This window comes from Xyrauchen texanus, chromosome 34 (genome assembly GCF_025860055.1).
Source record: "Xyrauchen texanus isolate HMW12.3.18 chromosome 34, RBS_HiC_50CHRs, whole genome shotgun sequence".
Lineage (NCBI taxonomy): Eukaryota > Metazoa > Chordata > Actinopteri > Cypriniformes > Catostomidae > Xyrauchen > Xyrauchen texanus.
The window spans coordinates 23755316-23770691 of record NC_068309.1 but is presented as its reverse complement, the minus strand read 5'-3'; the positions used below and the strand labels follow the sequence as shown (position 1 = coordinate 23770691).

The 15376-nt window shown below is 40.1% G+C and overlaps 1 protein-coding gene across 1 annotated transcript in view; it reads right to left on the bottom strand.

The window, feature by feature from the left end:
* The window catches only part of ppp3ca (protein phosphatase 3, catalytic subunit, alpha isozyme), an 81806-nt gene extending 69131 nt beyond the window's left edge, over positions 1–12675 (bottom strand). Inside the window, exon 1 of the mRNA XM_052104208.1 lies at positions 12403–12675. Coding sequence (XP_051960168.1) covers positions 12403–12457 — 55 coding nt within the window. The 5' untranslated portion in view covers positions 12458–12675. The remainder of the gene's footprint in view (positions 1–12402) is intronic.
* Between the last annotated feature and the right edge of the window lie 2701 nt (positions 12676–15376).

Sequence of the window (15376 nt, the reverse complement as noted above, 5' to 3'; positions counted from 1 at the left end):
ACGCCGTTGTGTACGATCTCTGGCGCTACTTGTTTTACAAAAAATAAACACACATGACTAAATAGATGTGACAAACAGAATTGGGAGCACTCTGCTTTATCTGGCTCAACTCAAAACATGACCACCTTTTGTGTCGGTGTTCCCTGAAACATGCACAGATTTGGAGTGTGCTCAGCCCCCACATGTTCGCAGGCTTTTACAGTGTGGCAGCTTGCAGGCCTGAGCACAACCCATGCATGAAAAGCCAATATGCTGGAGAAGGGAGAGATATAAAAGATGGAGTCGGTGTGGCTGCCCTGCTGACTGGTATGAGAATGGGGGGCAGGGGCTGGGCCAGAGCAGGCATGGAGGTGTGCTTTAGGATAATAGAGAAATTAAAGGGTGTAGATTTAAAAGTGGGAAGTGTGGTGGAGGAATATATAGTAGAAGAATGTTAGAGATTTAAAAAAAAAAAAAAAAAGGGATTGGGTTTGACACTTTTTATTGAAGTTACACTAAATCAATGTAAATGTAAATATGAATTAATGAAGCTTTGTTATTTATGTACAGTACATGTAACTCATAATTATCTTACTTCTGACAAGAGGTCTGGAATCCAACCCGGGTCCCATGAGACCCGAGAAACCGCAGAGTACAGGTCAGTTTTTCAAGTATGACTTTGGGTTCGGATCGGGTTTGTAATTAAAGGATTAGTTCACCCAAAAATTATAATTCTCTCATGATTTTCTCTCCTTTATGCCATCCCAGATATGTATGTCTTTCCTTCTTTAGCAGAACCAAAATAAAGATTTTTATAAGCACATTTCAGCTTTGTTTATCCATACAATGAAAGCAAATGGGTGCCATGATGCTGTTGGCTGTTTGATGGACCAAAAGTAATATTTAGGCAGCATAAATATAATCCACACGACTCCCGTCGATCAATTAATGTCTTTTGAAGAAAATCGATAGGATTGTCTAAGAAACTAATCTATAATTAAAACTTTATTATTATATTACGCTTCCTGCTACCAGTCGAGCCATCATGGAGCTGTTGCGAGACGTAAATACTATGGCGCGTTCACACGAGAAGTCGGAAGCACGTGCTTTGTTTACAACGTAGGAACGAATGTCATTCGTGAGTTAGATAATTTCAAACAGCAATAAAGCGGTGAGGGGAAGCAACGATTTAAAATTAAAAATGTTTTAATTATCAATTTGTTTCTAACATAAACCTATTGATTTGCTTCAGAAGACATTCATTGATAAATTGTTTGCTGCCTAAATATGAATTTTGGGCCATCAAACAGCCAGCAACGTCATGGCACCCATTCGCTTTCATTGTGTGGACAAGCAGAGCTGAAATTTGCTTATAAAAATCTTAATTTCGGTTCTGATGAAGAAGGAAAGATATACACATCTGGGATGGCTTAAAGGTGAGTAAATCATGAGAGAATTTGTATTTTTGGGTAAAATATTCCTTTTTGTGGTGGCTGTGGCTCAGGTGGTAGAGCGGGTCGGCTGCCAATCGCAGGGTTGGTGGTTCGATTCCTGGCCCACACGACTCCACATGGCGAAGTGTCCTTGGACAAGACACTGAACTCCAAGTTGCTCCCAATGTTCTGCACCAAGCAAAGTTTCAATGCTTGGTAAACGGTAAGTCAATGTTTTTTTCTGCTTATGTGTGCTGAGGGGCAGCCGCGCATTACTAAAACGGTGTATTTTACAAATGTTGCCTACGATGCTTACATAAAATACAGCCTATTGTAACAATACTTTCTTGGAGAAGAAAATAAGAAAGATTCTGATGTACCATTCGGGTCTGGACCAGTCACAGTCTCTTTCATTTTTAGGCTCATGCAGACCTTTACTTCCGACTCCACTTAAAGGCCACATGTGTTCATGCAAGACTGCTTTGTAACATGTTGTCACTGAGACAGCTCCAGGACCTGTCATGTATGTGTGCAATGTACAAGCATTCTTCTCATGCGTGCCTCTTTCTTTTTTCTTCCTATATTCTTATTTCTCTCCCCCTCACTATCATGCCTTCCCTTCTTGCCCTGCCTGTCCTCTTTGGCCTTCATCTGTCACTTTCTCTCCACATTCTTCATATAATTTTTTGCCATCCTCCAGATCCTTTGTCCACCTTTCACTATGGAAACGTCTTTATTTATTACACGGCTCCAGCCTTTGCTCTCTCAACCCCCCGTTACACGCCAACACCTAACCATTTTCATCGTTCTGTCTCTAAGATGGTCTTCATCCTCTCTTTCATCCTTTCTTCTCCACTCCCTCATCTCCCTCCTCTTCTCCATCTCATCAGTAGACCTCAGGGAAGTGTTGTTATGTAAGAGATCCATGTGAACTGAAACACTGCTGCAAACCACTGCTTAAATAATTCACCCACACTACTATATAAAGCCTGCATATGTACATATCAGGCAAGCAGATCCTGAGAATCCAGCTCACTCCCTATAAATTGTGTTATTAATTAATCTACCTTACCATTTACTCCAATGTAACGGCTTCGTATGACTGGACTTCTATGGACTTTGTCTTCTAGTTACCAGATTATGCTCACAGTTAAGCGCATTGATCATTCAAAGAATAGGCAGAGGGATCTCATTAATTCAAAGGGAAAACAGAAGATTATTAATCATTTAAAATGTATATGTTGAATATGGGTAATTGCAACTGCATGTTAAGAGAAGGCTTAGACTGAGATATTTGAATCAACCACCGAAACCGAAGCTAAAATGACAGAGCATCTGTTTGGAGCCAGAGAGGACTTTCACTCTAGTTAGGGTGTATTCTGGATCATTTGCTTTCATTCAAATAATACAATCAGTTTTGTTAAAGGTAAACAAAGGAACTCAGCCTGGCCTAGCATCTTGCTATAGAACACAATAGTCTGGATCCAGAAGTAAAAATCCTGTTTATGATCACATGGGAAGTCGACATGTTGCTACCGATTGTTCCGGTCCCTCGACATTGACCCCATTCTGCCAAATTACTGACAAGCACCATCTCCCATTGGACATTTTCACATCAGTTCCAGTGCGTTTACATTCTCCTGTGGCACGACTGATGGCATGTTGTGTCAGCAGCCTCAGGGACCCAGATTTTTTGTCCAGTGTTGAAACAAGGAATTTAATCACGTTTGCATAATCAATGATGAGCATGATTCTGAGGTTCCATTTTACCTCTTAGATAAAATGTTTTCTCCACTGATGGTTAGTTTTAAGTTTGGGGTTTGGGGGTAGAGTTAATAAAATATACATTCCTTTTCCCTGTAGTAGCCTAAGTTATTTACAACTAAAAACAACCCGCTTTTGGCGCCCCTCTGTGGACATTTCACCCAGCAACTAGAGCTCACATGTGCCCATATGTTTAAAAACACTTCACGCTTTAGCCACTGGAGGCAGTGGTACGAAAATTGGTGCACAAACCAAATTTATCCGAGGAACTTTAGACCTACTGTCATCAAATTCACAGTGAGATCAGTCTGTTTTCTCCATAGGGGAACTGATTTTTAATGGAAACTTAAAAGAGAAAGATTCACTAATCAGATAATTGCAGCAAACAAACCAAGGCAAATGAGCTCTGCAGTAACCTGTAACCCGCACACACACACACACACAAGACGAGACAGTCACAATGTCGGAGGAAAAACTGCTTTAATAAAAATAAAGCAGGCAAAAGTACATAACAGGATAAATCCAGAGGGAGAATCGTCGAGGGAAGCGTAGGGTCAAAAGCCGGGGAATCAAAGTATAAACAAGGGGCAAATCCAATGAGAATGGTTGAGGGAAGCGAGGGTCAAAGCCGGGGTAATCAGAATAGAGTAGCGGGAAGGCCTAAACAGGGGAGCTAGGGGAACAAGAGAGCTGGCAAGCTAAGGGGTAACGAATCAAAGGGGGGTCAAAACTAGACGAGACTCGTGGGGGCAAAGACACGGGAATCTAAATACAATAACCAACCCCCGTGAGACGAAAGGGTAGTGATATATATAGTGACGAGTGCAGGTGTAAACAATGAACAGGTGATGAGACGAGTGCAGGTGAAACTAATGTGCAGGAGTGCAGATGACGTGTGAGAAACTTGAGGACGGGAGATAACCTACGAGCATGTGAGCGAGTAGGAGCAAAGTGGGCGTGAGGGCTCGAGCGAGCAAAAAGAGCGTGGGGGCGGAGCAAGGGAGTGAGGTCGAGGGAGTGAGTGTGTGTGCGACGAAGCGGGGATGGGGCAGAGGAGCGGGGTTCGTGACATAACCACCCTCTTCCATGACGCATGTCGGAATTAATGCGTCAATCACATGTGATTCATTTAAAACGTTTAACCTGTACATTTTTCTTAATCGAAATTATCGCATTTACCGTTAATACGGCATAAAACAGACACATACAAGACTTCCTGGAGAGTTCAAGGTGCATGTTTGAGATATATTACTATTATAATATATTCTTATTATTATCATTTGTTTACAAATTATGCTTAGGAAAGCCGATAGTCACAGTCTACAGGCAGATTAATATTGTGGAGGAACAGATTGAATGACCATTGCAAAGAATATCAATATTTTTTATGTAAAGATATGAGATATACAGAGAATATAGAAATATGAAATTAATGTAAAAATGATAATACTCAACCTATGGGGACTAATTCTTTCAATAAGTCAACCTCCCAATTAGACTTTTGAAAAAGTAAATATTTAGATGAATTGGTGCTATTTTTGTGCATTCCTATCTTTATACTGTGGAAGGCTTTGAGTGGAAAATATTAATAATACATATTGTTTTGTTTTCTTTCCTCAGATAAATGCATTTTGACAGGAAAATAAGTGGATTGAATTCTGCATAATGGATTTATAAAATATGTGTTAAAATCTGTTAAATCGGACAGTTATACACTGAACAATCAAGAGGCAAAGGATGTGTAGAACTTTCTGAATGACAATTGTTAAAATACTGCATGGCTAAAAGTGTGCGGACACGTGAACACCACACACATGTGCTTGTTGAACATTTAATCTCAAAACCCTCTCTTTGTTGCTAGAACAGCTTGCACTCATCTTCAGACATGAGCATCTGTAAAGTCAAGCACTGATGTTGGCCAATTGGGCCTGGCTAGCAGTTGGCGTTCTAATTCATCCCAAAGGTGTTCAGTGGGCTTTCAGGTCAGTCAAGTTCTTCCATACAAGACCCAATAAATAATTTATTTATGGACCTTGCTTTGTGCTCAGGGGTATTGTGCTAGAACAGAAAATGAGCCCTGAATTGCACTGTCTTCTGTAGCATTAAGATTTGTCTTTACTGAAACCACTGGAATAGCTTAACTTGAGTGGGTCATCCACACACATTGGTCATATTTGTACAGTAGTGTAAGTAATAAAAAATACCACAGTTTGTTTTGTTAATATGACAATGTAAGGTTAACAGTAATGTTACAACACTAATCTTCACATTATGTCCTAATCAAAATATAACTCTAGGTGACTCACCTTCCTGAATGTCCCGTTTATATCCTGACAATACCTCTAGAGCCCTTTGTGGCTTTCCAAGCCCCAACAGAACTAACACAGTTAATGTCCTAGAATTGGACTCACTAAAGTAGGCCGTGCTAAGCCTGGCATGTATGCAACCCAGAACAGTGAGAGGGCTAGTGGGCTACTGATAGCTAGTCTCCCAAAAGCATTCAAAGGACTGGGCTGAAGCAACACTTGACCTTCCTACTCTCTACTTTATGGATATAGAGCTGGTGGCTGATTGACAGGTTTCAGTCCTTGTCTTTCTTCAAGAACATTCAAATAAAGGGTCCTGTGCTCTGTTCCAAAACCTAGCTGCCTATATATGCAGGATCAAAGGTGTGTTTGTGTGTGTGTGTGGCCCGGTTGCTAGGCAGGGTAGAGTCACATGGGGTAACCTCATCGTGGTCGCGATTAGTGGTTCTAATGGGGAATGTGGTAAGTTGTGCGTGGATCGAGGAGAGTAGCTTGAGCCTCCACATGCGGAATCTCTGCGGTGTCATGCACGTGATAAGATGCGTGGATTGACGGTCTCAGAAGCGGAGGCAACTGAGACTTGTCTTCCGCCACCCGGATTAAGGTGAGTAACCACGCCACCACGAGGACCAACTAAATAGTGGGAATTGGGCATCCCAAATTGGTAGAAAAGGGAATAATAATAATAACAATTAAAAAAACATTCAAATAACTAAATAGTGTCTCTGTAACCTAAACAGCTGGCTGAAGGTTTCAACAAACAATTACCGTAATTTCCGGACTATAAGCCGCAACTTTTTTCCCACGCTTTGAACCTCGCGGCTTATACAATGACGTGGCTAATATATGGATTTTTCCCGCTTTCAAATGTTTTATATATATATATATATATATATATATATATATATATATATATATATATATATTAAAAAACATTCTGTGACGAGCTCAGTTTTTTGGCGTGAAGCTTTCATTAGACCAATGAAATTGCCGAACGGGTTAAGGTCAAAACAACTTTTTTTGTATACTGTTTAGATTAAATCGAGCGCGCTCAAACTTCCCATCATTCTGATTACGGTAGTAATTTTGTCACCCTCACCATGGCAAAGACATGGAGAAACGCATATGATGCTGCTTTCAAGTTGAAGGCGATTGATCTGGCTGTTGCACGGGAGCTTGATCTTAATGAGTCGATGATAAGACGTTGGAAACAGCAGCGTGAGGAATTGACTCAGTGCAAAAATACAACTAAATCTGAGGCTATTCAACTCCGACACTGAAGGAGATGACTTCAGTGGTTTCAGTGCACAGGACGAGGAAGATAGTGACCAATGACTTTCTTGGTAGGCTACTATTTACTGCAAATGTTTTATTACAAGTTGTGTGTGGCAGCGGGGGCGTGGTCAAGTGCCCGTCCGGGGGAGAAAAGCTGTAAGGGCGCTTACACCTGCGCTAAATTATGTCTAACACCGGTGTCTAATTTCAAGTGTCCTGCTTAACGTGTCCTTCTTGGGAAAACTGTCACACGGGCACCAGTTTGACAGTTTTCAGCAGGGCACTTGACGTTCCAGGTAAGGCTTTTAATGGCCACAGCAATGTTTACAATCAATTTTATAAAGTTTCTCAATTCTTCTATGCGCCAACACTAGACTGACGTGTGTCACTCTCTCAGCTCTGTGGCTGCTGCCTTTATATGCCGCTCTCCCCATGCTTACTGAAATTAGACACCGGTGTTACACATAATTTAGCTGAGGTGTAAGCGCCCTTGCCGCTTTTCTCTCCCGGACAGGCGCTTGACCCCCGTTGCCACACCGTGTTTCGTTAAAGCCTATTTATTTTTGTTACAAGCCGTGTTTCGTTAAAGCCTGAGTAAAGTTCATTTGTTTCAATGTACCGGTAGGCACCTGCGGCTTATAGACAGGTGCGGCTTATTTATGTTCAAAATAATATTTTATTTAAAAATCAGTGGGTGCGGCTTATATTCGGGTGCGCTCAATAGTCCGGAAATTACGGTACACCTAACTGATTCCATGGATTTTATTTCAATAGATCTTATTTACAGTTGTGTCATATTTGATTTTTGAGGGGAATGAAAACGAGGCCGTAAGGGATAGGCGTACAGTCCAGTCTCTTTAATGGCATACACAGAACACAGCTGTATAAGCTCTGACATAACATCTAATTTTCCACAACTCATGTTTTCTGTTGTTTTTTGTCCAAAGGAAGGAAAGTTTTCAGTGAAATGAATAAAACACTTGAAAAACACAGTCAAATCCATTGAAGAGACTGTATGTCAATCCCTCACAGCCTTGTTGTCATTCCTGTCAAAAATTGAAGCTGGCGCTGCTGTGAATAAGGTAAATAGTCACAATGTATTCAATGATTTTCCTAGCGATGTAAAATAAAGCTACATCGTGAATACCGCAATCCATCCATCCATCCATCGTCAACCGCTTATCCTGTGAACGGGGTCGCGGGGGGCTGGAGCCTATCCCAGCTAACATTGGGCGAAAGGCGGGGGACACCCTGGACAGGTCGCCAGTAATACCGCAATGATTTTTTATATTTTTTTATTTGGTAACCTGAGGTTCCTAACTGGCATTTTATTAGACAAGTTTTGCGATCCAGTAGTTCACTTCATCACTTTGATGCTGTGTCAATTATCTGGCACTATGGGGATCTCTGAATCCCTTTAGAATTATGGCAGTTTTAATTAGCAGATATCAATTAATCAATCTCTTTAGAAGCGATCCAGTTGGTTTTGGGTAAGAACAGACCAAAATGTAACTCCTTTTTCACTGTACATGTTGACAGCAGTCTCCTTGGGGATAATGATTTCAAGCTTAATTACACTTCCTATATTGCCATCTAGCACTCTGTGCATGCATCAAGTACTAGGAAGTGTAATCGACCTTGAATTCATGATTGCACCTAGAGACTGCAATGTCAAGTTGTACAATGAAAAAGGAGTTACATTTTGGTCTGTTCTCACCCAAAACCAACTGGATCGCTTCAGAAGACATTGATTTAATCACTGGAGTCATATGGATTACTTTTTAGCTCACTCCATCTCATTTATGGAGCTTCAAAGGCCTGATCACCATTCACTTGCATTGTATGGACCTACAGAAATGAGTCATTCTTTAACAAAATCTTTGTTGTCAGCAGAAGAAAGAAAGTCATACACATCTTAGATGGCACAAGGGTGAGTAAATTATAAGAGAATTTCATTTTTGGGTGGACTATCCCTTTAAAATGAGTTAATGCATTAATATCATAAACTAACAATGAACAATTTATTTTAACAGCTTTTGTTAATCTTTTTAAATGTTAGTTAGTAAAAATAGAATTGTTCATTGTTAGTTTGTGTTAGTTCATAGTGCATTAACTAAAGTTAATGCAAATACAACTTTTGGTCTTCAAAATGTATTACTAAATTCTGAAATAAACATACATGCTTGATCATTGTTAGTTCATGTTAACTAACGTTGTTAACTAATGTTAATACATTGAACCTTATTGTAAAGTGTTACTATTATGGTGTGGCAGGGCGGAGGGCGGTGCCGGGTTGTGATCATACACACCCGGTCCCATATTAGGCTAATCAAGCCTCTGAGGTTTAAAGGTCGACTGCAGAGTATCGTGCAGGAGAGAGAGATCGTTTACGGATATGTCCGTGTTTAGGTCTTCTTTTTAGTTTATCATTAAACTATTATTTATATTGAAAAGCCGGTTCTCGCCTCCTCTTTTCCATTGATCCCTTTACATATGGTTTATTACTAGATATTTTGTACTGATGCATAAATGAAAATGGTTAAATATTCATCCTTGTGTTCATTTAGTAAAAACAGTGTGGAAAACATGCCAAGATAACTTCTTAGGTAGATTTAATTTTTACTATATTTCAGATCCTAAACATTTGGAACATGCTTGGTAACAAGGGGTGGTTGAATGAAATGTATTGAGAAAAAAAAAAATCCCTTTTAAGCCATTTCAGAGCAACCAAATAAACACAGTGTATTGAATGTCATCAAAATGATGAAAAATCTTTTTATCTATATCGTCCTGCACTATCAGAGTATGAGATGTTTTCCAGAATGTAAATTTGCCTCAGAGTTTGTATTTATCAAATGTTATAATGCCCACATTCATACTGCACAAGGAGGAACATTAAGACAGATTCATCAACTAGAAATGAGCTTGAGAATGTTAGCACTGAGAGTGCAATATAATGATTTAGCATACAAAGAATAATGCACAGTACAGCTCCCATGAGACCAGGCGATAAACCAGCATCAACAGCATACCACTAAATGGAAAGCGCCATAAAATCCATTATGTCAGTGCAGGAATGAAAGGCCTAACTCTAGTAGCACTTAGTAAATGAGACTCTGTAAATGACACACCATGCACTATTTTATGAAATCCTTTGCTGCGTTGGGGATTCTATGCAGAGACAAATTCTTTGTTTGTTCACTGTGTTAGGCGCTGCACCCTGCTAAATATGAATGCTCACCATACCTCATCACTGGGATATTAGATGTGGTTATTTATTGCTACATTTTGTTGATTATAAAAGTCTTCAATTATACCGGGGGCAGGCTGCTAACCATAGGGGTGAGCTCGGGTGGGGTGATTCAGAGCATGTTGGTGATCTACAGCAATCTAAAAGATCTAGATCTCAACTCTGTGAGTTTGGCCGGTGTAATATGAGGTTTCCGGTGCATGGGTAGGTGGGTCGCTACTATGACTCATTACGTGTGACTAATACGACCTTAACTTTTACAGAGATCAGATGACTTGCATTAAAGTCTGATTTATGATGGCCTTATCATAAGATTCGGATCCCTTCAAATGCAGATACAATTAGACAAATACAAGATTCTGATGAAAATGATAGCCGAATCATATAAATGATTCCAGGTAAACATGGCAGAACTAAACAACATGTGAGGTGCTTCAAACTGATATGTGTGAATATGTAGTAAGGCCTTAAAGGGATAGTTTTGCCAAAAATTCATAATTTAGTCACCCTCATGTTGTTCCAAACCTGTATGACTTTCTTTCTTCTGCTGAACACAAAATTAGATGTCATCATTATCTTTCACTGATCTTTTTTTTTCCATACATTGAAAGTGAATGGTGACTGAGACTGAACATTCTTCCTAACATCTCCTTTTGTGTTCCACTAAAGAAAGAAAGTCATACATGTTTTACAACATAAGGGTAACTAAATGTTAATTTTGGGAGAACTATCCCTTTAATACAAGAAATGTTTTAAGTGCTACTAATTATTGAACTAACAGTGTAAAAAATACAGTACAAATACAAATGCAAATGTGGTCACATTAACATGTAAATTAAGAGATTCTGGAAATTGTAACTTTCAAATGTTAAGCCCATAGTATATTTGCAATTCAAAGCGATCAGTTAGACTACAGTGTTAAAAGGAATAGTTCCATTTACTCACCCTCATGCCATCCCAGATGTGTATGAGAAGATTTTTAAAAGATTGTCTCAGCTCTGTTGGTCCTTACAATGCAAGTAAATGATGGCCAGAACTTGGAAAGTCCCAAAAAGGCAGCATAAAAGTAACCCATAAACCTTTGGTGGGTAAATCTATACCTTCAGAAGCTATTTGATAGGTGTGGGTGAGAAACAGATCAATATATATGTTCTTTTTTACTTTAAAATTCCACTTTCACATTCTCCTTTTTATTTTGATTTTGGCAATTTGCATTCTTTGTGCATATCACCACCTACTGGGCAGGGAGGAGAATTTATAGTATAAAAGACTTGAATGATGATCTGCTTCACACCCACACTTCTGAAGGTATGGATGCCTTTATGCGCTTTTTGGACTTTCAAAGATCTGGTCGCCATTCACTTGCATTGTAAGGACCAACAGAGTTGAGATATTCTAAAAATCTTTGTTTGTGTTCAGCAGAAGAAAAAATCATACACATCTGGGATGGCATGAGGGTGAATAAATGATGAGAGAATTTTCATTTTTGGGTGAACTACCCCTTTAATTTGTATCATGAATAAGAAACAGACTGGGTTCACACTATTTTAGGAAGGCTGTACCATTGAATACCTCCAGAGTGTTCAATCCTACATACAAATCTACAAGAATAAATCTATAACAATAATGTAATAATTATATATGACCCACTGTATGGCTCCTATTAAACACAGGATACATAACTAAAAACAGTAACCCTGTTTGTATAAATAATATAATTTTGAGAACGAAAATGGATGAATTCAAAGAGGTAGTACTGTTATTGCTATGTCTAGTTTACATAAAAGACCTCAAAGACTAAATTACATTCTAGATGAAAACAGTCAAGCTCTGGAAGGTCTGCAAGTATGTTCCTTTGAATAGTGTGAATATTAATGTGGGCTATGTGAGTAACGTGACCACTTAATGTAAGCAAATCAATCGTACGCAACGGGGGCGTGACAGTTTCCAGCTCAAATGATTTACATTCGGGCTTGAGGCTTCCCTCGAGAAAGCAAAGCAATCCCTGACAGGTAAATGTAAACGGAAAACCAGTCTCTGAAGAATACAGTAAGGACTGCGAGATGCCACCTAAATCCTGCTGCATCACCACTGGATCTGCCTTATTTAACGCATCGCCCTCTGCCTGCGTGCGAACTCAATTAAGATCAATCCATACCAGAGAAAAATCACACGACCAAACACGATTGGAGCTCCATAATGAACAGAATCTAAAAAACTGTTATTGCTCTATGTTTATGAACACATAAAAATGCAATCAATACGACGTGCCACTAATTAGCTCTTCGCGCAGGCAACATCAACAATTAGTAAATAAATAATGCCACAACATCTATCGGTCACACATTTAAGCTTTTCAGGTAGAAGACAAGAAAAACAAACAATCTACACATACATTTTACAACCCGATCGGTGGAGTTCAAGACCATGTCGTCGTTAGACATCTTCATGGGCAGTGGAGGTCTCCAGGCGAATGTGTTTCTCCCTCCTCGCAAATGAAGAGCTTTAATCTCGGCGTGTTTTCGCGGTGGCGAGATGAGGTCGGTGAAGTGGCATCACTCGGATGCGTCTCCTCCGTGTCTTACCGCCGGCGCTGGTGATGATGCTGCTGCTGCCTGGAGAGGGTGGAGGACGCCGCTGCTGTTGAGACTCTGATTGCCGTGAGGGGGAGGATGGAGCTGATGGGGTGGGGGCGGTAGAGAGATAGAGATAGAGAGCTCTTCTCGGGAGATCCTTTCAACGCGTTGCACCACCCCGACATGGCCAAGCGGGGAACTCCCACGCACCCGCGTAAAGGGGCTGCGTGATGCTGCCATCAGGTGGAGGTGAAGGGCTTTCCCGAGAATGTGCCTAACGCGCACTCGCCATGTTTAACAGTCAATAGTTGATATGCTACTCAGGACACACTGGTCTGCTGCATCCAGTTATTTCAAACGCTTGATTTACTAAACGCTGGGGTTTAAGGCGTACACAAGTTTGAGTTTACTGTTGACTTTTAAATGAGAGTTAAAGGGATAATTCCCCTCAAAATGAAACTTATCTAATCATTTACACACCCTCATGCCATCCCAGATGTGAATTACTTTCTTCCTTCTGCTGAACATAAACAAATAATTATATAAGAATATTTCAGCTCTGCAGGTCCATACAATGCCAGTGAATGGTGACCAGAACTTTGATGCTCCAAAAAGCACAGATAGTGGTAGTAAAATGAATCCATACGACTCCATATGATCGCTTTAGGTGAGGAACAGATCCATATTTAAGTCAGTTTTTACTAAAAATCTCCACTTTCACTTTCAAAATGTAAAAGAATATGAAAGAGACAGTGGAGACTTATTGTAAAAATTACTTAAATATTGATCTGTTTCTCACCCACACTGATCAGATCTCTTCTGAAGACATGGATTAAACCACTGGAGTCTTATGGATTACTTTTATGCTGCCTTTAAGTTAATTTTTGAGCTTATAAGGTCTGGTCACCATTCGCTTGCATTGTATGAAACTACAGAGCTGATATATTCTTCTAAAAATCTACAGCAGAAGAAGAAAATCCTACATGAGGGTGAGTAAATGATTAGAGAATTGTTGGGTGAACTGTCCCTTTAAATGGATACTCTTACAAAAATGACCATGGGAACTACAGTTTCAGGCGTGGTGCCACTTTCTGACCCCCTAGTATGGTTATGTTTAGAGTTATGTATAGGGTTGACTGGCAAAATGGCATAATACAGTCGACTAATTGTTACTACAATTAGCCAAGGCTGCTATCAAAAAATTAATGAAATAAAAAACATTCATCAAAAGGACCCTCGTCCATGAACGTAAGTATGTCTGTAATCTACAGCCGTGGCCAAAAGTATAGGCAGTGACATACATTTTGTGTTTCGCAAAGTTTTCTGCTTCAGTTGTTGTGGTGATGATTCACTTTGTCTCTAGATTATTGTGCAGGATGATCAGATGCATTTTAAATAATTGCAAAAAGCTTCATTGGCAAAATGACCAGCTAACATAATTTCACTAATCAGATCAGCAGCACCTGGGAAAGTATGAACTAATACTAGTCAGGTGAAATCACTCTATCTTTCTGATTGGATTACAAGAGCAGACTGATTGCTATAAAAGAAGGGAAGAAGTGCTTCCAATCATTGTTTCTTGTTAGCAATGTTTACCTCTAAAGAATGATGTGCAGCCATCATTGCTTTGCATCAATATGGCCACACATGCAAGGAAATTGCTGCAAAGAATATTGCACCTGAAAGAACCATTTACGGGATCATCAAGAACTTCAAGGAGAGAGGTTCAACTGCAGTGAAGAAGGCTTCAGGACGTCCCAGAGTGTCCAGAAAGCAACAGGACCAGGAAGGCTTCAGGACGGAATTGTGTCACCACCAGTGCAGAGCTTGCTCAATATTGTCAGCAGGTTGGGTGCATCTGCACACACAGTGAGGCGAAGACTTTTGGACAATGGCCTGGTGTCAAGAAGGGCAGCAAAGAAGCCACTTCTCTCCAAGAAAAACATCAAGGACAGACTGAAATTCTGCAGGAATTACAAGGATTGGACAGCAGAAGACTGGTGCAAAGTTATTTTCTCTGAGGAAGCCCCCTTCCGACTGTTTGGGACATCTGGAAAATCAATAGTTCGGAGCAGAAAAGGTGAATGCTCTTGTGTTGTGCCAACAGTGAAGGATCCTGAGACCATCCATGTGTGGGGTTGCTTTTCATCCAAGGGAGTGGGCTCTCTCACAATTCTGCCCCAAAACACTGCCATGAATAAAGAATGTTATCAAAACGTCCTGCAAGAGCAGCTTCTCCCAGTGATCCGGGAGCAATTTGGTGTTGATCCGTGTATTTTCCAGAATGATGGAGCACCAAGTCACAAGGCAAGAATGATAATGTAGTGGCTCGGAGATCATTACATTCAAATTTTGGATCAGTGGCCAGGCAACTCTCCGGATCTTAATCCCATAGAGAACCTGTGGTCAAGCCTCAAAAGGCGAGTGGACAAGCAGAAGCCCACAAAAAACTCTGAGCACTAATAAGGCAAGAATGGATCACCTTCAGTCAGGATTTGGCCCAGAAGCTGATATCCAGCATGTCAGAATGAATTGCAGAGGTCATGAAGAACAAGGGCCAACACTGTAAATATTGACTCTTTGCGTATATTGAATGTTTTTGCCAATAAAAGCCTTTAAAGCTCATGAAATGCTTATAATTGTTTTCCAGTATACCATAGAAATGTGAAAAAATAATCTACAAATACTGAAGCAGCAAACTTTGCAAAACACAAAATGTATGTCACTGCCAATACTTTTGGCAACGGCTGTATTTTACACGCATGCATACCTAAAGACTGTACTATTTCACTG